We start from the raw sequence: 27,124 nt of genomic DNA on the forward strand, positions 1-27,124 counted from the left end.
CCTTGATAGCTCTTCACGCCTAAGTGACTCAATAAGGCTTTGTCTAGTTCTTAGCAGGGTGTGGGTGCCAAGCGCCCCCCTTCCCGTTCCCAGGAAGGCTTCTGAGAAGCCTCTCGGCCGTGGGCACAAATGTGTTGGAGGCCGTGGCTGTGGGTCAGCAGGGCCAGCCCACACTCACAGCACCTCGGCCACGGGGCCCGACACGCTGCCCGTACCGCAGGCCCCGCCCCATGCCGCCTCCACAGATAAACCAGCAGCAGCTGAAGAACAGGGAGGCCAAAAGGTTTAAGTTATTAAATCAAATATACAGAGTGATTCCTTTAATATGTACATATTTACAAAAATGCACTTTCACAAGGGGGCCGGGGCCAGCAGGTCGGCAGCATCCTGGTGCCCACGGCAACGCTGACAGTCGCGAGGAGGGGGTCTGTGTGAAGGCACTTGTCACAAGCTTCGATACTGCCCCCGTCCCGGGCAGAACAGAGCAGTCGGAAGGGCACTTCAGAAAGCACAGTTGAAGATCTCTAGTGTGTCCCGGGAGGAGCGAGCGAGGACGGCGGGCAGAGGGGACGGACCCGTGAACCGGCGAGGGGCGCCCACAGCCTCAGGCCACGCCAACCCCCATGGGCCCCACCAACAACCACGGGTGCCACCAACAGCCACAGGCCACACTGTCAGCCACGGCTGGTCCCACCAACAGCCACGGGTGGTCCCATCAACAGCCATGGGCCACACTGAGAGCCACGGGTCCCATCAACTCCGTGGGCCATGGGTCCCGCCAGCTCTTTGGCCAGGAGCCATGGGGAACCCCAAGTAAGGAATAAAAGGGAAGAGTCTGTAAACAGGGCGCCACCTCTGGGAACGAACAGCTCGGTGAACACACGACACCCGCTCCTGCCACACAGCGGGTGCGACACACGGACACGTTACAAAAATAGCAACTATCCAAGAATACTCCCTTGTTTTCCACCTGACAATTACTGAATAATTTATACAAGGCTAAAGAAACGTAGAAAATAAACATTTGTTTTTGGTTTTTGGTGGTTTTTTTACACAAAATAAAGAAACTATGCACACAGCCTCGGCCTCCCAGTTGGTGGGGGGCATGGCGCCCACAAGGGGTCCCGTCCTGGCCCAGCTGGCGGCCGGCCCTAGTCCTGGCCAGCTCGGTGCGCCTCGTTGATGCTCCTGACCGCACGGTTGTCCACTTTGGGGCCCGAGGCCCAGTGGGCCGGCCTCCCAGGCGAGCACCCGGGCTCTTTGGTGAGTTTGTGCGAGAGGAACTTCTCCGCCTCCAGGGAGTCCTCCTCACTGCGGCCCAGCTCCTCGTCCTCCTCCTCCTCCCCGCTGCTCCCGCGGCCCGCGGGCCCTGGCAGCGCCTCGCCCGCCCTGCGGGGCGGTGGGGCGAAGTTCTTGCACTGGAACAACAGGTCCTTGTGGCCGCCCGGCCGCTCGATGGGGTTGCGGATGGGGTTGAGCGGGGCCCACTGGTTGTTGGCGCTCTCCTCCCGCGGCAGCCGGCTCCTCTCTCGCTCTTTCCTCCGCTTGCGGGTCCACCACACGCAGATGACCACGCAGGCCAGACACAGCACGCTGAACACGCCGCACAGCACGGGCAGCAGCACACCTGGGGCGGCGGGTTCCCCGCTCAGGCTCGCCCGGCCCGGCGCCCACGGCCCCCCACGCGCCCACGGCTCCCCACCTGCCCGCCCTCTCACCTGTGGAGGAGCCGCCCATGACGACCGTCTCCACCTTGACCTCGGTGACAGCCAGCAGCAGTGAGCTGTTAGCCCGCTGGGTGATGGCGGCCACGATGGCGTGAGCAGCGCTCTGGATCAAGCTGCTGTCGGGCAGGTCCCTCGCAGGGCTGAAGGACTGAGGCGGAGGACGGTGCTGACCGGGCCCACCCCACCGCCCGGGCCCTCCCCCACGGAGCCAGCAGAGTTCATGCTGAGGCCCCAGGCCAGCTGCAGACGACCAGCCTCTGCGGCCCGGTGAGCAGTGCTGCCCCGGACAAGGGCGGTGGGCATGGGAGCCTGGGTCCCCGGGGCTTCTCGAGGGGAGGCCCCTCCACCAGGCAGAGAGTGGGTACGGCCTGACCCGCCCTTTCACTGACCCCGGCCGGCCTGCAGCTCCAGGGGCACCACAGGCCCACCAAACTGGAGCTGCGCTGGCCACCCCGACACTAGCATCCAGCCCGGACCTACAGACACCGCTCCCCTCTTCCTCACTCTCCCTGCACACCCCAGCCACACCCCCACCCCGTGGATACTAGTTTACATCAGATACCCACCCGGCCCAGAGCAGAGCCCGAGAATTCCGCTCAGCTGAGGGCCCAGGCAGGTGCCCAGACCTGAAACACACCCCAGAGACAGCCTGAGCCCAGGGGCACCCCTCCCGCAGCTCACACTGGGGGTCACGGCCCAGGCAGAGCAGGCGGCCAGTGAGGACGAGGCTGGGGGCAGGGCTTCACCACCGACCCCGCCTGCCCATCTGCTAGAACCGGACCCCCAGCCACAACCCACCCTCAGGCTCAGCCGCAGTCCCCAGTCAAGGTCCCAGATGAGAACTGCCCCCCCCCCCATGGCCCCGACCCTCAGTCCACATCCCCAGGGGCCCCCTCACTCCCCGGTCCCTGCCCCAGAGGGATCCTCCAACCACACCCCTCAGCTGCCCACACTGGGCCCCCGGCACTCTCCTTCCCCCTCGAGGTGCTGCCCCTGTACCCCGACTGCTGCTGCCACTGGGCCCCCGGCACTCCAGGAATGCTGGGCCATAGTCCCCTCCTCTACAACTTCAGACACCAGATACAAGGGGACCATCCAAGTGCAGGGGCCCAGTCACCGCCCTGCCTTCGCTGCCTTGGAACTCTCCAACCAACCTGCCCGGCCGCACGTCCTGCTGACCCAGCTCCCACAGCCCCTGGCACCTCTGTCCACCCTGCCTCCACGCCACGTGGGCCTCCACCAGCTGCTCCTGACCAGTGACCCCCACACCCTTGTTCCTTGAGAAGCTGATGCCACTGATTGCTGACTACCATCTGCCTGGGCCACAGGCCTCCCCCGCCCCTCCAGTCCCTTTCCTGCCCGGTGCTGGCCCCGTGCCGGCCCGACCTCTGGCACTGTCCCACTGAACTGTCCCCGACTCCCATCCTGGCCCACCAACACCCTCCCCCAGGCCTCGCGGGCTCCACCAGCCACGGGAGAGGGCACCCTCAGCTCCACCCCACACAGTGACAGCGGGGAGACTCCCGAGTCAGGGTCGCCGTCTCCCCAAGTACCTGGGGAGCACACGCAGAGCAGGACCCGGAGAGGGCGGCCACCCTGCCACCCGGCACTCACCACGGCCACCTCCACAGCGCTGGCCCCCGAGGACGGCCGGTCGCAGAGCAGCACGAGCAGGCGGTCCCGGGCCACGGCTCTTGTGGCCGGCAGGGCCCGGATCCCTGAGCAGATGGCGCCCACCGTGGTACCCTGGGCACAGACGGGCAGGACGTGAGCGGCCCAGCTGCCACTGAAGGCACGTGGCCGGACACGCCCCACACCCGTCTAGGGGCAGTGGGGACACAGAGCGGGGTCACGGGGACCAGTGGGAGCTGCCTTCCCACGCCAGACCTGTGCTCCCATCCAGGACAGACCACCACCAGAGTCCGGTCTGCCTCCTGGAGGAAGGACCACAGGCCCCAGACCTGAGGGGGCGGGGCCTCGCCCACTCAGAGCCCCACCCCCGCCCCCCAGTGGGCGCCCAGCGCTCAGCCACAGAACTGCCTGCCCAGCTGCCGGCGGGCCCCAGCCTCCCCTGGAAGGCCCACGGCCACCTTGAGTCCAGGCCCCTGGGACAACTGGACCCACAGGCACCCTGGCCGGGCCCATCCTCCGGACATTCCCTGCCGCCCCCAGGGAGAACACGGGGCTCAGCAGCCCCCTCCCGTCACCTGACCCCACATGGCCAGGCTCCCTGAGCGGCCATGTAGCAACCACAGCCCCCGACACAGCAGCCGAGCCACAGCCAGTGTGGAGGGCAGCTGGGCACAGTCCCTGCATGAGCGGCCACGCCGAGGACAGGAGTGTCCGGGCCTTGCTGACTCTCGGGGCGCGCACCTGCCAGGATGGCTCACCTGGGGCACCTGGTCGCGGTTGAAGCGCAGCGTGAGGCGCGCACAGTTGTTGTCCAGGTGGCCGGAGCGCGGCAGGCAGGGGGTGCTGGGCAGCAGGGGCTCCTCGGGGCCACACTCCCCCCAGGCCGCGCAGGGCGGCTGCAGGCACTGTCCGGGGGCCTTTTCCCTGCACTGCTGACCCAGCGGGCACTGGGCACTCAGGGCGTCGGGCCGGCTACTCAGCAGGCAAGGCTTCTGCCCACACCACACCTGGCCAGGCGCACACGGACAAGACCCGCAGACACCGTGGGGAGACAGACAGGGTCAGGTCATCAAGCCCCGGGGCCCTGCCCACCCCACCACCCAGGGTTCCTAGGCTGAACCTAGCACCGGAACGACCCCGACCAGAGCAGGGACAGCCCTGAGGAGGAGGACCGGGCAGCACTGAGGCCTGGGGCTTCTGGAGCCTGAGCAGGGTGAGACTTAGCTTCCCCAACTGCACAAGGAGGACAGAGGCTGTGCCAGTGGGCCCTCCTTCCGAGACGTCCAGCAGCGATCAGTGAACCGGGTCACCCTCCCTCAGCCCCCGGCGGCAGCTCCCAGGTCTCACAGGGGGAGCCTGAGGGTCGTGGACAAGAGATGGGCCCCGGGCACCAGGAAGTCAGGCCCGGGCAGGGCAGGGCCGGGCTGGTCAGGGGCGGCGGGCGGGGCCGCGGGCACCTTGCTGCAGTCCCGGCGGCCGTCCAGGCACCGGCAGCTGTTGCAGTCCTCCCCCCAGGAGCTCCCGTGCGGGAAGAGCACGCCCTGTGACCAGCAGGACCTCCCGAACACAATCACTGTGGGGACAGCAGGGGGTTGGTGGTGGGCACTGAGCCCAGAGGCCAGGCCTTGTCCTCGTCCCTGGCCCAGCACAGGCCCCCCCAGCGTGGCCCCCACCTACCCTCCTGGCACAGTGCGCCGGCCCGGCCGGGTGGGCAGCTGCAGCGATAGCCGTTGATCTCGTCCACGCAGGTGGCCCCGTAAGCACAGGGTGAGGACTGGCACTCGTCGATGTCTGCAGAGAACGCCCAGGCTCAGCTGGCAGAGGCCAGTGGCCAGCACAGGCCCCCAAGACGGCACAAAGCAGAAGGGGCCCGTGCCAGTCAGAGGGAGTGCCGGGCGGCGTGGGCCTCCAGCTGCCCACGGGGCCCCTGAGCCAGGCCTGCACCTCGTGGGCACCAGCCGTACCCTCTCTGGGGCACTGTGGGCACAGCCTCTGGGGACACACACCTCAACCCAACTGTCGTCTATGACCTACATCAGCAGCCCCGACACGGGCAGGGGTGGGCAAAGGGGTGCTGTTGGCAAGGCACGGACAAGTGGGGAAACTGAGGCTTGAAGCGAGGTAGGTGGTGGCAGTGTCCACTCTGCCCTTCAGGGTATGTGGACTCCCACGGCCCACGACTGTAGACACCTGGGCCCCAGCCCCGCCCCCCAGCCCAGCGCCTCACTGATGCGGCAGTCGGGACCCGCGAAGCCGGGCGCACACTCGCATCGGAACCAGTTGACGCCATCGACGCAGACGCCGCCGTTGTAGCTGCGGGGAGAGGGCAGGTAGGCATCAAAGGGGCCCCGGGGCAGGGCAAGGACCCCGGCCCACTGGCCCCCGGGGCTGCCACTCACCAAGGCAGAGGGTTGCAATCGTTGGTGTCTGCGTGGGAGAGAAAAGGGGGGTCAGCACGCACCCACCACCCGGAACCCCTGCACCAGGCGTGGCTGCCCAGACACGTCAGCCCACCACGATCATGCCGGAAGGCTGGGGTCAGGGCGGGGTGGCTGCAGAAGGGGGCCCTGGGCAGCCACAGAGGGGCCACTCCTGGAAGGGCCTCTAGTTGGAGTGGGCAGCACGGGCAGGGGCCTGGCTGCAGGTGCACAGTTGGCAGGAGGTCAGTGAAGACCAGGACACGAGGGAGGGGATGAGGCTGCAGAGTTGGGAGCCAGGGGTCAGGGGCAGCCAGCAGTCCTGGGGTACAACTGTGTTCTGGTGGACAGGTGCAATGGGCACATGCATGGGCAGGGTCAGGAGGCGGCAGGCCTGGGGAGCCCCCCTCAGTGCCCGCCCCGTGCTCCCCCCGATGCCCGACTCCCGAGCTCACTGTGTGTACAGGTGCGGCCCTCCCAGCCGTCTCGGCAGATGCAGGAGAAGGAGTCCCCGCTGCCCACACAGGTGCCCCCGTTCATGCAGGGGTTGGACAGGCAGCTGTTGTTCTTGGCTGTGAGGGGCACGAAAGAGGAAGGGGGCCTGTTCATCCGGCCCTGGATGAATGGGCGTCCACCCGGTGCCCCCAAACCAGCCGAGGCAGAGTGAGCCAGGAGCGGAGGCAGGCCTGCACGTCTGAGGGGCAGGGCCCGTGCCCGGCGCCTGGCACCGGGCTGCTCACCAATGTTGCAGGTGCTGCCCTTCCAGCCGGGGGGACAGGCGCAGCGGAAGGTGTCGCCGATGTCGTAGCACGTGCCGCCGTTGCTGCAGGTGTACGCGTCACACTGGAACTCGCCTGCGGGCACACGGCGGCTCAGCGGGCAAACCTCCGACAGGGAGCAGGGGCCCAGCAGGGCAGGGGCCGGGCGGGCACTCACGTGAGTGGCAGGTCTTGCCCTTCCAGCCGTCGTCACAGGCACAGTAGAAGTCGTTGACCAGGTCGTAGCAGTGGCCGCGGCTGTGGCAGGGATCAGGAAGGCAGTCGTTGGGATCTGGGGGCGAGGACGCCGGTCAACAGGGGGTCACCGGCATTCAGGGAGGGCTTCCGGGGGGCAGAGGCACTGGAGCTGGGCCAGGAGAGACAGAGGGGCGGGGAAGGATGCCGACAGCAGAGCCAGGGCCAGGCCTGAGGTCCCGCGGGGGCCCCGGGTGTGTGGCGCCGACCAGGGGCGGCAGACGGGCGGCGGGGAGCCTGGCAGCCGACTCACTGGTGTCGCAGAGCTCGCCCTCCCAGCCGCTGGGGCAGAAGCAGCGGAAGGAGTCCACCTCGTCGATGCAGGTGCCCCCGTTCCGGCAGGGCTGGCCCAGGCAGTCGTCGATGTCTGCGGGAGGCAGAAGCCAGCCGGTCGCGAGCTGCTCAGCGCCACCGGGCCCCCGGGCCGTCCCCCTGGGCCATGGCCACTCACTCTCATGGCAGTAGGTGCCCGTGAAGCCGCTGTCGCAGACGCAGGAGAAATTGCCCCCAGGCTGACTGACGCAGTGTCCGTGGGGGCCACACACGCTGGTGGGGGCCACAGCGGCCACTCTGGGTCCTGCCTCGAACTCACAGCTGTCGATCACTGCAGCAAATGGGAAGTCAGCCGGCCTGCCTGCCCCCTGCAGGTCCCGCCCCACCGCCCCTCCGCTGCAGGCCCCGCCCCACCTCTGCAGGCCCCGCTGGGGCAAGGCTCCCTGGGCACGGAGCAGTTCTTGCCCCCCACGCCGTCAGGGCACGCGCAGTAGTAGTCGCCCTCCAGGTTGTAGCAGCGAGCACCGTTCTGGCAGGGACTTGGCTCACAGAAGTCGATGTCCACCTGTCGGACAGGGAGCGTGAGGCCCGCCCCTCCTGGTGGTGCAGGCAGGCCAGCCGGGCATCGTGTCCACTGGAAGGATCCCCGAGGCCAGGCCCTGGACACCTGGGCCTCCGCGGCCAGAGCCTGAAGGACCTCCCACCCGACTGTCCAGGCCACTCCGCTGGACGGAAACACCTGGAGGCCACGGCCCTCCCGCCACCTCGCTGCGCAGCTTCCTCTGCCTCCGGGCAGCATCCGGCCTGCAGCCTCCTGCTGGCGGGAAGGCGGCTCCTGACCCCTTCACACCAGGCCTCCAGCCCAGCCCGCGGGCCCTCCCCAGACGCAGCGCCGCAGGCTCCCCGGCCCCAGGCGGAATCTCTACCCAGGGCTCCAGGAACCCTCCTCTCCTGCGAGGCCGAGGCGGGACAGGTCAGAGGGAGGGGGGCATGAGCCACCCCAGAGGGCACCACCCACCCTCTGCAGGACCCACGCGGCACACGCGGCCCTCACGCTCAGGCACCCCACCCCACCTCGGGCCCCCCTCTCAGGCTGCCTACATGCTCCACCCCAGCCTCTCAGCCTCCAGGCAGCACCGGGGCTGGCATGACAAGCTGGGACCTTTGCCCTTCCCCCTCCCTCTGCCCAGCCAGGCAAGGGAACTTGGGGCCTGGGTCTTAGTCTAGGACTGAGCCCAGGACACGCTACAGGTCACTGCCCTGCAGCCCCTCGGGTCACAAGGACGAGGGCAAGCTTGGGGCGAGAAGGGCAGGGCGTCGCCCGCACTCACCTCGCAGAGCGGCCCCGAGAAGCCCCGGGGGCAGTGGCAGCGGAAGCCGCCCACCAGGTCCTCGCAGAAGCCGCCGCGGCAGGGGCTGCTGGCGCACTCGTCCAGCTGCAGCTCACAGTGCCGGCCCCCGAAGCCGCGTGGGCACACACACTGGTAGCCGTTCACCAGGTCCTGGATGGGCAGGGCGAGGTGAGCCGAGGCCCGCAGGCCCCGCCCCACAGCGCCCCACCCCGGCGCAGGGGCAGGGTGGCCGCCGCCCTTACCTTGCAGACGCCACCGTGCTGGCACTGCCCTCGGCAGTCGTTGATGTCTGCGGGACAGAAAGGGGGTCACGGGCAGGGTCCCGGAGCTGCCCCCGCCCCGCCCACCTGCGCCTGCCACCCATACTGACTGATGTGACAGTTGAGGCCCTTCCAGCCCGGGATGCAATCACAGTAATAGCCACCAATCAGGTTTTTGCAAGAAAAAGCATTAAGGCACGGCTTCCCTTCACACTCATTGGCGTCTGTGGACGAGACAAGAGGGCGCCATGGGGCCCAGGGCCCCCGCCCCGCACCTGGCGCCCGCAGCCGCAGCACCACCAGCAGCAGCAGCAGCCAATGCACAGCCAGACTCCATGCACCCGTGTGCCCCGGGGCCTTACCCAGCCGGCAGGTGACCCCCACCCACTGCTCAGGGCAGATGCACTCGAAGCCGTCCACCTGGTCCACGCAGGTGCCCCCGGCTGCACAGGGGTTGGAGGCACACTCGTCGATGTCTGCGGAGGAACAGAGGGGGGGCATGGTACGTGGGCAGATAGGAAGGCAGGCCAGGGGGACCCCTTGGGGAGGGAGTCTGTAGGGAGGAGGGGCCACGAACCTGGGTCTTCCTGCCATGCCTCCCCTGGCCACTATGTCCACAGCCACGTGTGTGGGCTTGACAACTGCGGCCTCCTCCCCAGAGTGCCACCCCACCCCCACCCTCCAGACCCCTCAGAGGCTGGGCTGGAGCCCCCCAACACACTCAAGCGGGCACTCACCCAGCGCACAGGTGGGTCCACTCCAGCCAGAGGGGCAGTGGCACTCGAAGCCAGAGGGTACCTCGTGGCACGAGCCCCCGTTGGCACACGGGCTGGAGGCACAGGCATGCTCCGCTGCATTGGGAACCAGAGGCGCAGTGGGTGCGAAGGCCCAGGACCCCACCTTTCCAGAGTGCTCCCGGGAGTCCCCAAGGCCCCCCAGCGGGGGTAAGGGAGCGCCCAGGGCACAAAGCCGCCAGGGAGATGGGGCCCCGCCGGGCTCCTGAGAACCACTCCGTGCCGGGCGAGGCCACCCCGACTCACCCTGCTCACAATTCTTGCCCGAGTAGCCGGCAGGGCAGACGCAGTGGTACTGGTCGGGCTCGGCATTGATGCACGTGCCCCCGTTGGCGCAGGGGTGATGGCTGCCACAGTAGTTCAGGTCTGGGGGCAAGGGTGGGTGCTCAGGAGCAGGTCGCCCCCGCCCCTCCGGCCCCCGCCCCCTGAGGCCCGGCCGCCGCTACCTTTGTTGCAGAGCAGGCCGCCCCAGTTGGTCTCACAGTTGCACTGCCAGGGCTCCACGCAGCTGCCGTGCACGCAGCCGGGGTACGGGACGCACTCGTCGCAGAACCGCCCCTGCCAGCCGTAGCTGCACCTGGGGAAGTCCAAGGGGCACAGCGCCCGTGGGTGGGGGTGGGCCCCAGGAGCCAAGGCTGCTACCAGGGTGGCGTCGGGACGCAGGTGGTCACAAGGGCCACCGCCAGGGCTGGCACCCTGGGCCTCTGAACTGGAACAACCGGGGCCAGGTGGGGGTTACCACCGGCCAGCTGCCCCCGGTCACAGGCCTTCCCAGCCCTGGCCCAGGACAGGGAGGGCAGCTGTCCAGTCACTCCTGCCTGAGCTATTCTGGGACTTACCCTGAGCGGGGCCCCAGGAGCAGGCGCCGGGGAAGGGAAGCCCGGCTGGGACCCCAGGAAAGAGCCAGCTCAGACACCCCGGGTGCTCCCAGGCCTCGAGGCACAGGTCTGAGCAGGCCGGCCGCAGAGGCTCCTGGCCCGGCCCAGCTCTGTGATTTGGGGCCCAGCTCGCGACCTCACCTGAAACTCAAGGGCAGTCACTTCTCTGCGCCAACAGAGCCCCATCCGGGACACCTCTCACAGGGGGGGCCATCAGGGCCCCCCGGCCATGCCAGGGGCCAGACTCAGGGCAGCGCCTGACTCAGGACGAGCCAGTGGCTCCCTGGCAAACGGCCTGGAGCGACCTCTTGGCTCCGTGGCCGTGACCCCGAGGCCTGGCCCTGCCCATATGTGGCCAGCACCCCCTCTAGGAAGTCTTCTTTTCTTTTTTCAACTTTTATTTTTCTTTATTGATTTTAGAGAGAGAGGAAGGGAGAAATAGGGAGAGAGAGAAGTATTGATGAGAGAGAACATCGACTGGCCACCTCCTGCATGCCCCCACTGGGGATCAGGCCCACAACCTGGGCATGTGCCCTGACTGGGAATCGAACCGGCGACCTCTTGGTGCAGGGTCAACGCTCAGCTGCTGAGCCACAGTGGCGGGGCCCCTCCGGGAAGCCTTACAGGAGGAGGGCAGGCAGCCGGGGCGGAAAAGGAACCCAGGCCATCTGCACGGCCTCGTCCAGACCGTGGCTGCCCCGCCATGGGCCCAGGGCTCAGTCTGACTCGGAAGCTGCGGTCAGGCGCCGAGCCCAGGGTCCTGCGGCAGATGCCCTGAGGTCTTCCCCGCCCTGAACAGAGCCCCCAGGGGCCCCTTTCTAAAACTCAAAGGCCCTGTGGGAAGGGAGTGACATCCAGGCCCTGTCACTTCCAAGCCGGCACCGCCATGTGAATTTATTTTTGTACAAGGAAGGAGCCACGGCCCTTCCTGGGCTGCCCCCAAGCCCCAAGCCATCCAGAGGAGACACCGGCCTGCCCACTGGGCACAAGGATGGGGAAGCAGAGGCTGTGTGAGGGGCTCCACCATCCAGACCTTGGACAACCAGGGGTCCCTGTGGATTTGGGCCGCGCACCCCCACCGGAACCCTCCAGGTGACGGGGGAGACCAGGCGTGGGCGGGTCTGAGGGCGTACGGTCAGCCCTGGTGGGGGAGCCCCCAGAGGCCACCACCGCCCCAGCTTCCCTGGCGGAGGGCTGCAGGAGCCAGGGGAGGAGGCGGCAGGAAGGCAGGGCCATCTCCGCAGCATCCGGTGGGGGGGTGTCCTGCACTGAAACCTGAGCCCAGGGCCACCGCAGCAGCTGGGCCTCACCCACAGGCTGAGGGCTGGTGGGGCTCACCTACCCCCAACCCAGGGCCCTGCAGGCCAGTCTCCAGGAGCCCCGCCCTCAGCTTCCTGTGCAGTGGGGGGCCGGTGGCAGAGACCAACTCCCACCTTCCTCCCACTCAGCCCCAGTCACGGGCTGACCCAGGGCCACCACGTGGGCATCAAGGCTGTGCACTGCTGTGGGCTGGAGGCCGAGCCAGGGCTGCAGGCTGAGACCCAGCCCGTGGTGCTCACGCCCTGGCCGAGCACCTGGCCCTGCAGCCCAGAGGACTCAGGCCTCCTCCTGGACAGACAGCCTCACACCCCCTCTCCCACCCAGGACAGGGACCCACCTGGGCCAGGTCCCACTGGGCCCTCGCCCCTGCTGGGTCCCCACACCTGGAGGCCCACTGGACTTGTCTGCCATCTAGCAGGGTGAGGGGTTAGGTGGGTGAAGTCCTGGCCCCTGCCCTTCCCTGGGGCCACAGCCACCACATAACAAGCAAAGGGGGTCCCCCCCGCCCTTTCCTGGCTCCCAAACCTGGCCCTCCTGCCCAAACGCACTCCTGTGTGACCCTGGGGAAGTGACTTAACATCTCTGTGCTTACTGTCCTTGTCTGAAAAATGCATATGGAAGCCAACCCACCGCCCCAGGGAGGTGCTGGGATGGGGACCCTGCCCCCACCTGCTCATCTCTGCCAACCCGCAGCCCCTCCCCAGGGCAGAGAGCATCACCTGGGCCCCAGGCCATCTCCCAGGCCATCCTGCAGCACCCCAGCGCCCACCCCTGCCAGCGCACTGAAGAATGCCCTGCTCCAACATGCTGCTCTCGGGCCCCTTGAGCCGCTCTCTGTCCTATAAGCTGCCCACCCACCGCTCCCCCCACCCCCACCCGCCCACTGGGGTCTCTTCCACCATCGCCACCCCATGGGGACCGTCTGCACTGGCTGCAGGACTCCTGCTCTCCCAGCTCAGCCTGCCAGCAACCCGCCTGCCCCCGGAGGGGCCCAGATGGTCCCCTGCCCCCTCTGTCCAAGGCTCTGACACCACCCGTACGCCACAGGTGCCCTGTGTGTCCGGGGCCAGGCCTGTCCCCTAAACCCCTGCTTTGGAGATGTGACTGAGGCCGGGCAGGCACTGCCTGCTCCTCCCTGGCCTCTTGTTCACAGCAGCTCCAACGTTCAGGCTGGAGGGCTTGGGGTCCTCCTTGACCCCTGACTCTTCCTCTCACCCCTACATCAAAGCCACTCCAGACTGTCTGCAGGACCCGCCTACCCCTCCACCTCCTGCAGGGCCACCCCCTGCACCCCAGCCCGGCAGCAGCCTCCCCACCTGGCTTGCCCACAGCAGCTGCGTGTCCGTCCACCCGCCTGGCCCAGCTCTAGGCCCACAGTGGGCCCTCTTCCCTGCTGGGTCCCGCCCCATGCTTGCTGGCCTCTCCCTGCCCGTCTCTCCTGAGCTGAGGACACCCATCCTCGGGCGGCTCTCAGTCTCCAGCCTGCGCCATGGGAAGTGACCATCCTGACCACGTCACGTGAAATGGCCTGGCCACCCTCCCCCACCCGCCACACCATCCTTGCGGGGCTGCCGCACACCCTGGGCCCCGAGGACAGGCGTCTCCCCTCACGGGTGATGAGCTGCCCAGGAACAGGGCCCGCGTCCCCGACATCCAGCACAGCCCCCCCGCGCTCAGCGGGCAGCAGTGTGTGTGAGCAGCTGGAGCAGAGGGCAAAGCAGGGCCAGGGCTGCACTCACCTGCACTCCCCCGGCACGGCGCATCCCCCGTGGAGCAGGTTGCAGCCCTGTTTGCACACCGCTGCAACAGAAGGACAGCCCTGCTGCAGCCGCCACGCCGGCCACCACGCCGGGCCGCCCACCCGGCCCGCCAGCCTTCCGCTGCTCTCAGCAGCCCCACCAGCCCTGTGCCCACGCCCGCTCCTTCCTCGCACCCCTTGCCATCAGCCCCCGCTGGCCCGGGGCCCGCTCCTTCCTCGCACCCCTTGCCATCAGCCCCCGCCGGCCCAGTGCCCGCTCCTTCCTCGCACCCCTTGCCATCAGCCCCCGCCGGCCCGGTGCCCGCACCTTCCTCGCACCCCTTGCCATCAGCCCCCGCCGGCCCGGTGCCCGCACCTTCCTTGCACTCCTTGCCCATCCAGCCGTCCATGCAGGCCTTGTTGCCGTACTGGTCGCAGGTGTTGTGGCCGAAGAAGTCGTTGCGGGGCCGGCAGAACTTGTTGCAGGTGGGGCTGTAGTAGTTCTCGGCGCAGCGCACGCGGATCTGCAGCTCCAGGTGCGCCACGTGGCCGCTGAAGTGCAGGCTCTTCCAGCGGTCCTCGGGGTTGATCATGCCCGCGTGCGACACCCGCTCGATCAGCAGCTCCTCTTGGGGGGGCAGCAGAGTCAGTCGGGCCGCGGCCACCCTGTTCCATGGGGAGGCAGCACTGGCCCAGGAAACCAACCCGGGCCCAGCGGGGAGCACAGCCCGGACCACAGGGACACAAGCCAGGCCGTGGCCAGCAGCTCAGGGCCCAGACAGGCCCCCCTACACTCCCGATGAACATGGGGCCAGGAAAGTGGGGTGCCCCTCCGCTGATGGCCCGGTCCTACTCAGTGCCCACTGGGCAGGTGACCCCCGCATGGCTCTGGGCTCGGTCCCACAGCAGGCACATGGCTGCTGCCCACCCGAACGCACGCCTCTCTCTGACCCAGCAACCTGACGGCTGGGCCTCGCCTCAGACCACGTTAGCACGTGGGGGAGGAGGTTCACACTGGCAGCTGCGGGCACACGGGGGCCATGAAACCGCTCCCTATACTTTGGAACCCCACACACCCCACGGTCCCTCCGCTGTCCCCACCCGCCTCTCCCAGAGGGCCAAGTCCCACCCAGCCCATCGTGGTTGAAATGCCCACCCACCAGTCCCAGGGCACCTCCTCCCAGGAACGCCCAGCCCTGGGCGGCCCATCCCACCCGGTGCCCCCAGCATCGCCCCTGTGGGACCCAGAGCTCAAAGCCTCCATGACCTGACCCTGGCCTTGCTGACCTCATCACTGTCCCTCCGCCACACAGGCCCGTGCTCTCTAAGCACATCGGGCTCACGGGCTTCAGGCCTCCGCACGTATGGCCAGCGCCTGAGCTGTGTCCCTTGGCCCACGAGAGCCTCTCTGCCCTCCTGCCCCTGGGCCCCGCGGAGCTCAGGCACAGCCACCCAGCCAGCAGGGGGTCTCGGGGAGCGGGCCACCAAGCCCCATGTTCCAGGACAGACAGGCAGAGAGAGGACCATGGAGCTAGAGAGAACCACCTGGGGGGTGCCCCACTCCACCATACCAGTGACACGGCCCCCAAAACACGGAAAACACGGACAGAGCCGAGATGGGAGAGGAGGACAGTGTGCACACAGCTCTGCAAACCACAAACAGGGCAGAGCTTCCTGGCAGCCAGGGTGAAGAGCGACACAGTATGCAAAACCCTCAGAGTGGGAGCAGCTTTCCTGGCATTCGGGCCTCTGTCCCCAGCCAGCAGACAAGGGACCTGGCCACATGCTTGTCTGCAGCTGAGAGAGGACAGCCCCCTGGGGCGGGGGAGGGCTGCAGGCGGTGCACTGCCAGGGCCGCCCGGCCAGGCTCACTCACCGTCAGGGGTGGTGTGGTTGTCCCAGTCCCAGGCCTCCACGATGAGGGTGAAGGAGCGCTGCAGACACAGGGGGGCGTCAGGGACCCGGGGCCCACTGCCCTGAGCCCCGCCCTGCCCTCTGGGTCTGTCGGGGCTCCCTGCCCAGCGAGGACCCCTTCCCAACGCCCTTGCTGTGCCCTCCCCCACCCCTCGGCTCAGGGCACCAGCCTCTGGCCACATCTCAGCAGACCCCCAGACGACGGCTTGCAGGAGGGAGGCTGCCCCCAGGTCAGCCAGGCGCTGGGGGCTCAGGACCCAGGCTCCTTTGGCCAATGGCCCACCCCTGGGGAGACGGAGCGACCCAGGCCTGCAGGAAGACAGAGCAGTAGGCTGGACCGACCAGAAACAGGGGCCCCAGGGCCGAGACCACAGGGTGCTGAGGGTGAGCACCGCTCAGGAGGAACGCGAGGCCCTGCGGCAAGCCCACTGAGAGGGACGACGCCCCTGGCCCTCCAGGGGCCCCTCTGCCAGGCACGCAGGGACGCCAGGGTGGAGCGCACACCCCAGGGTCCTGACAGGCCCCAGCTCTGGAACTGCCCCCCAGGACATGGCAGGTACACAACGAAGAGCACACAACCCACAAACCTGCCTCACCCCGAGACTGCGAGAAGGGGTAGCAAGGGGCCCTGGCTGCACAAGTAGGGAAACTGAGGCCCAGGGACCCCTGATGCAGCCTCAGCCGTTGTCACCGTCCCCAAGCCACAGGCTAAATGGTGGGGTGAGCAAGCCCAGGGTGACCAGAGCCAGCAGGCAGCCCTTGCTGCTCACAGGCACGAGCCTCCAGGGGCCAGGCATGGCCTCCCCGCCCGGGACCCTCCGTGGTTCCCCGTGGTACCGCTCAGCCCCTCCTTCACCAAGTCATGAATGTTGACCACCCCTCCACGGGACCCTGGCTCCGCCCAGGCTGGGGGCCCACTGGAAGGCCACCTAGGGGACCCTGCAGTGCAGAGGCCAGGCTCCTCCCCGTCCTCGGCAGCCCCATCTTCCAGCCCCTGCGGTCTGGGTCTGGCTGTGCCAGGGAACCACGAGGCTTCCCTGCCAAGGGCCCCCACCCGGGCTGTTCCCACACCCCCGACAGCCTCCTGGTGACAGCCAGACCCAAGCTTGCCTGTCCTCCCCGGGCAAACCCCACTGCCACGCCGGCTGCCCACTCCCTGCTATGGGCGCTGCCACAGACAACCACACCCACTGCTTCTGGATGCCCGGAGCTGGCCCTCGGGGACCCTCTCTGCCCCCACCAGACAGGTGCCCCCCTGGCCTCCCTCCCCTCATTCACTGCTCCTGCCCTGAGCCCAGTTGCCACCAGGGCCTGATGCCAGCGACCCAGAGGGTCCTCAGGACCTCGTGCCCTGGGGCCTGCGCTCACTCAGGAGCATGGGCTGAGGTTGGGGAGCCTTCCTCTATCCTCCAGAACCCTCACTGCCCGCCATGGGCAGTTGCTAGAGTCTCTCAGCTCTAGAGTCTCCCTTAAACCCATTACCCCCACCCCCACCCCGCCAGCAGGCCGGAGCCCAGCCTATCCATCTCCTCCGAGGGCTGCCTGCACACCCCATCCACAGGAGCCCACAGACCCCAGGCTCTGCCTGCATCTCCCCCACATGCAGCCCTCTTAGGGCTCCCCACAGCTCCTGCCCTCCTCCCAGCATGCTCACCTGCCCCCCACGCTTTACAACCACAGCGCCCTCCCGGCATGGGTGCCACTCTCAGGCTGCCCCCCCCCCACCATCCAGTCCTGGGGACAGCTGCAGCCCCACCTCCTTCCCTGGTTCCTTCCTCCACTCATCCACTCTCACCCCCTGGTTCACTCCCTCACTCCCTCATTTTCTCGTTCACTTGTTTCTTTGTTCATTCATTCACTCATTCCTCCTTCCCTTCCTCCCTCCCTCCCTTCCTTCCTTCCTTCCCTCATTCAGCCTCAGAATGTGGCTCTGCACTGGGACCACACCTCTGCCCTGGGGGCTGGCTGAGCCAGCGGCTCTAGGGCGGGGAGCAGAGATGCTGCTCTAAGGGGTGTCAAGGCTCACAGAGGGTTCCCCGGGATGGAGGCTGCAGCATGAGGGACAGAGCTGCCTGCCCAGGACTACACAGCAGGGCCCCAGGGCTGACAGCGGGGACTGGACAGAAGTAGCGGTGGGACTGTGAAGGCCGGAAGCAACTCTGGCACCAATGCTGAGCAAAGGGAGTGGCAGCCGCTGGTGGTGAGGGGCTCTGAGTAAGGCCTGTGACGGCCGGGCAGGCAGAGGCAGAAAGGAGCTGGGCCAGGTGGGCCTGTGACCACTACCGCCGGTCACCCACCGGGTCAGGACAGCACGGCGTGGCTGGCTGTCTCCCTGAACCTGGGCACTGGCAAGCAGGGAGCTCCTCCGGGCTCCCAGGAAACCCCATGCCGCCCGCTCAGGTAGGGTTACCGCCACCTTCTGGGAGCCCAGGGCTCGGGTTACCTGCTCCCGCAGGGACGTGCGCCCGCCCGCCCGCCTGCCTGCGAGGGCCCCACCGCCCGCCAGCTGGGCTCCCTACACCTGCGTGGCAGGAAGTCGTCCAGAGAGAACCTGAGCCTCCCTCCGCGCTGGGCCCCAGCCCCTCTCCTCCCCTGGGCCGGCCTCCAGGCCTCAGTTTCCCCTCTGCACATGGCAACCTGTCACCCCTGTGCTCATGCCACCTGGGCCACAGGTAGACAGTGCTGTCAACCCCACAGCCCTGCGGAGCAGGAGGGTCCATGGGTCTGGGCGGGGCCTCGGAAGGACCCTGTCTCCCAGGGACCGCTGGGGTGGGGCAGGTTTCCTGGCAAGCGGGCAGAGGAACCCTGGTCCTGCCTCCAGGCCTTGGGAGGCCCTGAAGGCCTGGCTGCAGCTCTTCCTGCCCGGACCCACCCGTGCTGCCCGGCAGACCCCAGCCCACCCATCCGCCACCGCCGCCGCCTCCTCCCCGACCCTGACCCCGAAGCCCGGTCCAACCCTTCATCTGACCCTCAGACAGGGTGACAGGGCAGCGGCCCAGAGACATGGACATGGACACGGGACCAGAGGTACCCCATTCCTGGGCTCAGGCCACCCCAAAGCCTGGTGCACCACCCCACAGCTCAGGGCACCTCACAGGCCCACGCAGCCCCTGCCAGGCCCAGCACAACCCTCAGCCCAGATCCCCGGCTCCAGCTGGCTTCTCTCCGGCACCCTCCTGCATCAGCCATCCGGCCCCCCACAGCGCGGAGCTTGGTGTCTGTGGTGCCAGCAGCTCTAGGCACAGATACATTTCCTGAAACCCGAGCTTCGGAGCGGCCTGGGCCTCTGCCGCCATTGTCACCCGGGGGGGGGGGGGGGGGACTCCCGGCAAGGTGGTAGGCCCCAGGGAGATGGCAGGAGGGATGGACCAACAGGCCCATCCCACACAAAAACAGCCACCCACACTCCACACCAGAGGCCGGCTGGGGCCTTGCCAGGGAGCACCCCACCCACCCCACCCTCAGGTCCCTTGCTGTGAAGAGGGCCAGCCGCCCGGGGTCTCCCGGCACCTGGTCAGATGGACCTTGTGAGAACGCCGCAAAGCCTAGCCTGGGCTGATCCCGGTCACGCCGGCTCACCTGGGGTTTGGGAATGGGGACCCAGCGCACCTGGGATCTGAGAGATGGGGACTCTGCTCATCTGGGATCTGAGGATGGAGACCTGGCTCACCTACGATCTTGGAGATGGGGACCTTAGCTCACCTGGGATCAGGAGACAGAAACCCCAGCTTACCTGGGGTTTGGGAATGGGGACCCAGTTCACCTAGGATCTTACAGATGGGGACCCTGGCTCACATGGAGTCTGAGAGGTGGGGAACCCTGCTCATTTGGGATCGGAGGATGGAGACCTGGCTCACCTGGAATCTTGGGAGATAGGGGCCTTAGCTCACCTGGGATCAGCGGAAGGGAAACACTGCTCACCTGGGACCTTGAGAATGGTGATCCCAGGTCACCTGGGTTTCAGGGATGGAGACCCAGCTCACCTAGGATCTGAGATAGGGATCCTGGCTTACTTGGGATCAAGGGATGGAGACCCTACTTATCTGAGAGATGGGGAACCAGCTCACCTGGGATCTTGGGGATAGGAGTCCCGGCTCACCTGACATCTGAGAGATGGGGACCCAGCTCATCTGGGATCTGGGGATGGAGACCTGGCTCACCTGGGATCAGGGGATGGGGACCCTGCTCACCTTGAATCTGAGAGATGGGGACCCTGCTCACCTTGAATCTGAGAGATGGGGACCCTGCTCACCTTGAATCTTAGAGATGGGGACCCAGCTCACCTGGAATCTGAGAGATGGGGACCCAGCTCACCTGGAATCAGGGGATGGGAGCCCTGGCTCACCTGGGGTCTGAGAGATGGAGACTTAACTACCTGAAGTCTGGGGATGAAGACCCTGGCTTGGACCTGGGGATTAAAGATGGTCATCTCCCCACCACTACCTTCCACTCAGGCTCCAGCCTGGCTCCCTCGAAAACCTTGTCATTGGCCCAACCTGCCCCCCATCCAGACACCCAGAGCCCAAGACGGCCCCTGAGAGCCACAATACCTTCCACAAAGCCCTGCCTCAAACACTGCAGGGACCGCCTCCCTGTCGGCTGCAGCCTGGCTCTCCAACCCTCAAGGACCAGGAGCAAAGCCCCCGGCCCATCTCCAAGCCCAGCCCTCACAGCAGCCCCACTGCCAAGCCCCACCCAAGCAGGACTTCTGCTGGGAAGGTGTAGAAAGGAAGCGGGGCCCAGGGTGCACGCAGGCCCCAGGAGGGGAGTGCGGTGGGCTGGGGAGGGGGCCAGGGCTCCACTAGCCCCAGGTCCCTGGGGGATCAGGGACCACAGGGAAGGTGATGCTCTCACCAAGGGCAGCACAGGTGCCGCAGGCACAGACCTCAGCCTGGCCCACCGCGGGGGCTCGTGCAGCTACCAAGTCCCTGTGCTAACTGGGTGCAGTGGGGCACTGTGCCTACATCCCACCAGCCCCCCCTTGGGACACATGACTCTGACAGGCCAAAACCCACACCCCCAACACACGCACCCCTGAGCACACCAGTCCCTGAAGGGCTCCGGCCTTCTGCCAGGCAGCCAGTGGGAGGAGGAGGAGCCTAGGCAGGCCGGGGGCAAGGCTGGGGGCTGCCTGGAGCCCTGCGCACCATTTCCAAGGGGCACAGCCGGGCCCCAGAAGCTGCTGTGGCCCAGGATCTCAGGTTGGCTGTGCTGTCAGAAATGGGGTCAGCTCCAGGCCCACCTGTATCACACGAGAGGACCCATGCCCACCCCGGTTGTCCCCACAACTCGTTTTGCCTGCCACAAGCGACCACACACAGCTGTACGCCGCTAGGAAGGCGCAGCCCCAGCTGGGCAGCAGGCAGCCCCCCTTGTCCCCTCACTCAGGGCAGGGCCCTGGCTGCCACACTGCGCCTCCACCAGCCAGCTCCTCTGAGCCCGCCACCAGTAGGCCCCTCCTAACCCTCCACCGGCCACCTGCCAGACCAGAGAAGCCTGTGCGCATACAACTTCCACCCTGCCGGCCACAGGCCAGGCTCTGGGGCAAAGGGTGTCACTGAACCCCTGGGAGGCCAGTGAAGAGGAAGGGGGCACCTGTGGGGTGGGGTCAGAAGGGCAGGGGCAGTTCCCACATCCAGGCTACCTTTACTGCCCCACATCCAAGGCCCTGACCAGGCCTTCTCTAGAAGGCGGAGCCTGACACCAACCTGAACCAGGCGGGGACAGCAGGCAGTCTGGCCACCCGACCAGCCGGGGTACTGGCAGAACCCAGACCAGCTCCCTGTTCTGCCTCTAGGGCCCTGGGGGTGGCTCCCTGGACTCCTCCTTGGGGGCCCAAGTTCCACCTCCAGCTCCCTCAGGGCCCTTCGCATGTTCCTACCCCAGGGAGCCCGAGTCTAAGCCGGCCCTGGAAGGGGGCCCACCACCCTCCCAACTAAAGCCCCCGAGGCTGCGCCCAGTCACTTCTCGGTCCCCAGGAGCCCAGGCAGTTTCCTCTTTCTCCAGTCATGGCGAAGCACCCCAGGGGGTGCCCCGGGTTCCAAACATGCCCCAACTCACAGGACAGAGTGGGACTTGCACGGAGCAGAGGGAGCGTGGCCACAGAGTGGCTGCCACCGAGCGGAAATACCAGGGCGCTGGCATCACCACACCGCTCCACGCTGGCACAGCAGCCACACTGCCACCAGGAGGGGGAGACAGAAGCTGCCCCCTTGCGCTACCCCGTGACCCTGGCCCCCACCTGGTGCTGGGCCACCTGGCCCCTTCGGGGACGTCTGAGGGAACCCACTGTGAGCAGGAAGACAGAAAGAGCTGCCTGAGACCCAGCGCCCAGAATCCAGGGCTCCCGGGGAGGTGAGAGCCTGCCCCATCCCGTCCCACGCCTGGCTGGCCAGTGGGCCCGAAAGCCACGAGGGACACGTGTTGGCCCGCCACATTCCTCCAAGGCCTCCCTGCCCCCACGCTACGGCTGCCAACTTGAGCAGAAAACACATCCTCAGGTAGCGATTCGAAGCCGCCCTGGCTGGGGCCCAAGTGCAGATGACAGGCTGCGGCCCTGCTCAGACCTGCCTGCTGCACCACTGTGGGGGCGAGGGGCGGGCTTATCGGAACTGCCCCAGGCCCTCCCAGGCCTGCCCCTGCCTTCTCCATCTCAGGGACACATTCCCTCAGAGGCCCCGGGGTCAAGGGAGACTCCAGAAGCCAGCCAGGCTCAAAGGGGCAGGGCTGCGGCCAGAGGAGGACAGGGCGAGCCTCCCTATCAGGTGGGTGATCAGGAAGGTATGAGGATGAGGCAGTGGGTGAGGCCACCTGACCCAAGCTTAGGAGAAAGTGACAGCACAGGACTCCTGAAGGGTAGGGCCTCCTGGCCCAACTTTGGCTGGCCTAGCCTCAACTCCCAGTCTCTCTCAACCGGGCACCAGGTGGACATGTCCCTGTTGCCTCCGGCCAGCTGGAAGTTCTCAGTCAGAGGTGTGGGACCCTCGACCACAGCCTGGCATCCTGCTCCAGTGACTCCCCACTCCCAGGCCCACCCAGCTGCTCCTGACCCTGCACACTGGGGTCCTGCCTGGGAGTCCTTTGCATCCCTGCACCACCCAGTTTCAGGACTACAGCACAGAGACCCTGGGGTGCCCAACCACATCAGGCGCCTGGAGGCCTTGGCCTGACCGCCAAGGCTCACTGGGACAGCCCCCTGCCCACCTGCCCTAGCCCTCATGCCCCATGGTCTGGGGCAGCCCACATGCCTCCCAGCATGCCCAGGGCTACAGCCTGATTGCCCAAACCTCAAGCCCCTTCCCAAAAAGAATAAAATAAAAAGCCCACCAACAGACAGTATCACAGATTCAGGGCATCAGGGCCCTCGTTTCTTCCCCTGGGGTAAAGCGGGAGAGAGGGGGGGGGCTGGGCCAGCAGCAGGAGCTGCAGGCAACATTCATGAATTAAGCCCTCCTCAGCCCAGCCCCCGCCCCCCCATCCCCACCCCATCCCCGGGCATCCAGGAAACAGCAGGGCGAGCGCAGGCTGGCTTCGGGCCCAGGGCGGCTCCGCTGGGGCCTGCCCCATACCAGCCCCAGCACGCGCGGCGCACATGCCTCCGCAGCCTGCAGGGGCCCAGGGCGCCTTGCATCGCTTCCCCACCCAGACAGACACGCGCAGAGAGGCGCAAGCACACGCCGCGGGCTGCCGAGCACGCGGGCCTAAGCCACCCCACCCCCGCCGCGACCCTCGCGCGCCCTCGTGGTGGAGCTCAGACCTGGCCCCACGGAGCACGCGCCCGGGTCCGCCCACCGCGCGGCGCCCCCTGCAGGGCCCGCCCCGTCTGGGTGCGCGCGGCCGCACGCAGGGCCCGGGCCGCAGGTGCGGGAGGATTCGCGGGAGGGTTCGCGGGCGGGGCGGGGACCCGGCCACCGAGAAACGGGAGGGCTGAGGCCCAGGGTGGGGGCGCACGTACCGGCCAGGCGAACTGGAAGGGGATGACGACGAGGCCCGGGTCCTGGTCGCCGCCAGTCCGGGCCCGCACCCGCGCCCGGTCCCCCGTGGCGCCCGCCGGCGGCAGGTAGAAGGAGTTGCCTCCCAGCACGGGCGTGGCACCGTGGCCGTAGTTGCAGGGCCCCGTGGGCGTCACCTTGGCCTGGTACTCCTTGAGGCACACGCGCACGTACGTGTCGCACTCGTCGTGGCCGCAGCCCCCCGCGCGCGTCGTCCGGCCGTCGCCGTCACAGCAGGCGCCGTTCAGCAGCTCCCCGTTCGCGTTCCGCAGCGCGCTCAGCCGCAGCTCGAAATAGCCCAAGGGCCGTGCCGCCTAAAAATAAGGCAGAGGGAGAGCGCCGGGAGGTGCGGGCCGGGGTCGGCGAGCCGGGCGCCCCGCCCCCACCCGCCCGCCGAGCCTCCGCCGAGCCCCGGCCGCGGCGCGCAGCCCCGAGGGCTTCTGAACGGCGGCGCCCACAGGCGGTGCCGCCCGGCCCCGAGAGACGGGCCGGTGCGCCCAGTCCGCGCCCCCCCGCTCACCTGCACGCAGAGAGCCAGCAACATCAGCAGCCGCCGGGGCAGGCGCCCCGCGCCCCGCTCCCGCATCGCCGCCCCGACCCCGCGCGCCGCCGCCGCCGCCGCCCCTGCGCGTCCGGCCCGGCCCGGCTCGGCCTCCCAGCGCCCGCGCGCCCTCCGAGCGCCGGCAGCGGCGGTGGCGGCGGCGGCGGCGGCGGCGGCGGGCGGGGTCGAGGCGGCGCCGCGCGGGCCCGGGCGGCAGCGAGCGCGCAGGAGCGGCAGGCTCGGGCTCGCAGGCGGCTGCGCTCCCACCCGGCCTGGCTCCCTCCCGGCGGTGGCGGCGGCGGCGGCGGCGGCAACGGCGGCGGGTCCCGGCCTCGGCTCTGAGCGCCCGCGCTCCCGGCGCCCGCAGCCAACAAGTTCGGGACGAGACTGACAGCTCGCTCGCCCATTCGTCACCCGCGTACCTGCATATGCATGAGGGGGCGGGGCCCAGACGTGGGGTGGGGCTGGGGGGGCCGGGGGCGCCGGGGCTTTAAAGGCAGCTGAGGGTGCCTCCCGCCAGCGCCCAGCCCGGCGCGCGCTTCCCAGGACGCTGGAACCGCAGGGGCTCCGCTGACTCTTTGGCCAAGCCTGTCGAGCGGGGCTGGCGCCCAAAGAGTCCTCTGCTCGCCAGAGCCCCGCCGGGTGTCAGGAACCAGGGGGTGGGGCGCCCCCTGAGGTCACTGCCGTGGTCCCCTCCCATCAGTGCGCCGCTGCTGCGCTCCTAGCAGTCCCCGAGGAGAGATGCCACCTCCTGCACAAATCAGGGCTCGGCCCCCACGCGGGGCGGGCACGGCCTGGGACCTGGGCAGGGCCCAACCTACTGTGCTCCCCCCTTCCCAGGGGAGGGTCCCCCCTCAGCACCGCTCCCACCGCCTCCATCCGACCGCAGGGGGCGCTGCTCCCCGCCGACTCCCCGGCCCTCCCTGCCGTAGGACTCGCGGGTGGGGCAGCCAGGCAACAAATGTTCCCAGGCGAAGGCTGTGTCCAGCTGCGCGCTGGCACAGGGGTCACCACAACACGCTCCAGGAATGCCCAGGCCAGGGTCCGGACTTCGGCAGGGCCAATGAAGGACGGTGCTGCACACCCAAAAGGACTAGACGAAGGCCACCCAAAGAGGCTCCTCCTACTGTCCTGGTCGCCAGGCCCCTCGTCCCACCTTGTTGCCATACCTCCACGGAGTCAATACCAAGAGCTCCTTGACTCCAAACATCACCTCCCCTCCACCTAGCAGGGTCCCTCCCAGGAATGGTGATCACCTTGACTGTTGGGGATCACCATATGCTCCACAGGGGTCTTCCCCACTCCCGCACTGGACCGTGTTCTTTCTCATGGATCCTCCAGCACATTTGCCCCAGGCCCTGGGCTGGGTGCTGGGAGTGCAGGCCTGCTACCTGGCATTAGTCATTGTCACAGTTAGGGGCACGGAAGGCTTCCTGGAGGAAGAGCTTTGAAGGAGACTGGTTCAGGGGCTGGGGGTGGGCAGAAGAAATTCAGGAGCACTGACAGTGCCCTGTACCTTGAGGATGTTCTTGAGGCACCCCCCAAAGGGCCCAGTGCCCTGGGAATGGATGCTACCACTCACCCCCACCCCAGTTTCATCGCCCTGCCCCTGCTGAGCAGCCCTCTCCAGGATCCAGGCCTCAGGAGCAGCTGGGGGCCCCTGAAGGGATGGGCCTGGCTCTGCTCATTCCAAGAGGTCATCCCTACCTGAGCCCCTCTGTAAGCTGGGAGGGGGCAGGACACAAGCCAGGCACCTCCACACACAGAAACCCTGCCAAATAAGAGCCCATGAGCTGTGCTCAGAGCACCCCTTTCTTCCTGCAGGGGTGGGGATTCCCTGTGGAGGTCCTACTCCTTGCTCTGGCCTGGAGCAGGTACTCTAGGACCCAGGAGGGAAGAGGAGCCCCCAGTTCCAGGCGTCCACGGGTCCATTCCTGCCTGTCCCTGCTCATGCCCACTACCCCACTTTCCATGGAGGCTCCAGGTACCTCTGCCCTGCTATCAGTGAGGCACTGAACAAGGCATACAGTCCCCGCCCACCCTCAGGGTCAGGTGTAGACAGAGGACTTACAGGAACAATGTAGAGTGACAAACTGCAAGGGTGAAGAAGGTGGACAACCCAGGGAGGGGCCCTGAAAGACAGAGGGCAGACAAGGGCCAGCCAGGTGAGCAGCTGGGATGGTACATGCAAAGGCCCTGGGGCCAAGGCAGCCTGACTCTAGTGAGGGCCTGAGAGACACATGGCCAAGGCAGAGGGGTTGAAGGGCATAGGTGAGGCTTGAGGGCGCCTGGCTGAGCTGGGCCTCCCTGACTACAGTCTTCCTGCTAAGACCAACGGGAAGTCACAGAAAGCAGCTGAGCTGGGTTGGGCTCCACGTTGTGACTTACATTTTCACAAAGATCCCTGGCTGCGGGGGAGGGGCAGCGAGGGTGAGGTTGGCAGGGAGGCCCTAGGTAGCCACTGCCACGGCAGGGGAGAGGGGCCAGTGGCTGGATGGGGCCTGGAGGTGGAGGGGCTGGCTGGGGAATTCCAGTGTCAGAGAAAAGTCCCCGTGTGCCCCTCCCTCACCCACCTCCCGAGCTTTCTCCTCCCGGCCAGCTTTGGGTGGGGGGGTGTGGGGGGAGGACAGCCCAGGCTCTGCCGCCATCCAGAGCTACTGTGTTTGAGACCAGACTCTTTCTCTGATGGGAAGCACCAGTGATGGACGCTCATGGCATCTCAATATCCCAGCTCGACCTGTCAGGAGACAGCCTCTCTGGGGCCTGCCCTGCCTCAGGGGGGATGGGAGGCCCTGCCTGCCCTGCAAAGCTAGGGAGACAGTGGCCTGGGCCATCGGCCTCCCTCCAGACCCTTTTGGAAGGGACTGAGGTCCCCTTGGGCAGAACAGCTGGGTGAGCATCGAGGTGATACTGGGGTCAGCTGACCCAGGACGCATGTCTGGGGGCAGGCTCCCTGCCTCCCTGTCCCGGGCACCATCCTACAGGCGCAGAAGCCCCTTCCTGCTCCCTGTCCCCTGTCCCCTCCTGCCTCCTAGGAGCCAAAGCCCAGACCTGAGGGTGCCAGGGAGAGGTCCAAGCCAGGAAGGTGGCCGCTTCACAGGAGGGGCGGGCACCCCTCCCTCTGAGGTGCCCCTGCAGGGATTTCTGCAACCTCGGGCCAGAGGGCTGGGGTCAGGGTTCTGGCCTCCAGTCTTGCCAGGCTGTCCTGCCTCTTTCACGAAGGCCCCCATCATTATTCTGGGGTCCGCTGAGCCACAGCACTCCTCAGATCCCA

The 27,124-nt window shown here is 67.5% G+C and overlaps 1 protein-coding gene across 2 annotated transcripts; it reads right to left on the reverse strand.

The window, feature by feature from the left end:
- Positions 1-352: 352 nt before the first annotated feature.
- JAG2 (jagged canonical Notch ligand 2) lies at positions 353-23,940 on the reverse strand. 2 transcript variants are annotated; one of them, XM_036264852.1, is made up of 26 exons: positions 23,830-23,940; positions 23,273-23,623; positions 15,281-15,338; positions 13,781-14,032; positions 13,406-13,466; positions 9,915-10,045; positions 9,715-9,834; positions 9,412-9,525; positions 9,037-9,150; positions 8,785-8,898; positions 8,657-8,703; positions 8,394-8,564; positions 7,477-7,627; positions 7,241-7,393; positions 7,043-7,156; positions 6,713-6,826; positions 6,517-6,630; positions 6,232-6,348; positions 5,759-5,786; positions 5,587-5,672; positions 5,037-5,150; positions 4,817-4,932; positions 4,118-4,366; positions 3,342-3,473; positions 1,719-1,875; positions 353-1,627 (listed from the first exon to the last, which is right to left on the reverse strand). In XM_036264852.1, exons 1-26 carry the CDS (start codon positions 23,893-23,895, stop codon positions 1,152-1,154), a joined length of 3,720 nt encoding a protein of 1,239 aa, XP_036120745.1. In that variant the 5' UTR covers positions 23,896-23,940; the 3' UTR covers positions 353-1,151. The 2 variants fall into 2 exon arrangements, with proteins under 2 accessions (XP_036120745.1, XP_036120747.1); XM_036264854.1 differs by lacking the exon at positions 8,785-8,898 and having other exon boundaries at positions 23,830-23,895.
- Between the last annotated feature and the right edge of the window lie 3,184 nt (positions 23,941-27,124).

The sequence above is a fragment of the Molossus molossus genome, unplaced genomic scaffold (genome assembly GCF_014108415.1).
Source record: "Molossus molossus isolate mMolMol1 unplaced genomic scaffold, mMolMol1.p scaffold_m16_p_1, whole genome shotgun sequence".
Classification (NCBI taxonomy): domain Eukaryota; kingdom Metazoa; phylum Chordata; class Mammalia; order Chiroptera; family Molossidae; genus Molossus; species Molossus molossus.

Excerpts from the sequence above, each read along its gene's own strand:
- JAG2 (XM_036264852.1), bottom strand. The coding sequence starts at position 23,895 with ATGCGGGAGCGGGGCGCGGGGCGCCTGCCCCGGCGGCTGCTGATGTTG. Across the intron at positions 8,704-8,784 it reads GGGCCTCAACTGTCACATCA|ACATCAACGACTGCCGAGGG; the intron begins GTCAGTATGGGT and ends TCTGTCCCGCAG. Across the intron at positions 6,631-6,712 it reads GGGCAAGACCTGCCACTCAC|GCGAGTTCCAGTGTGACGCG; the intron begins GTGAGTGCCCGC and ends GTGTGCCCGCAG.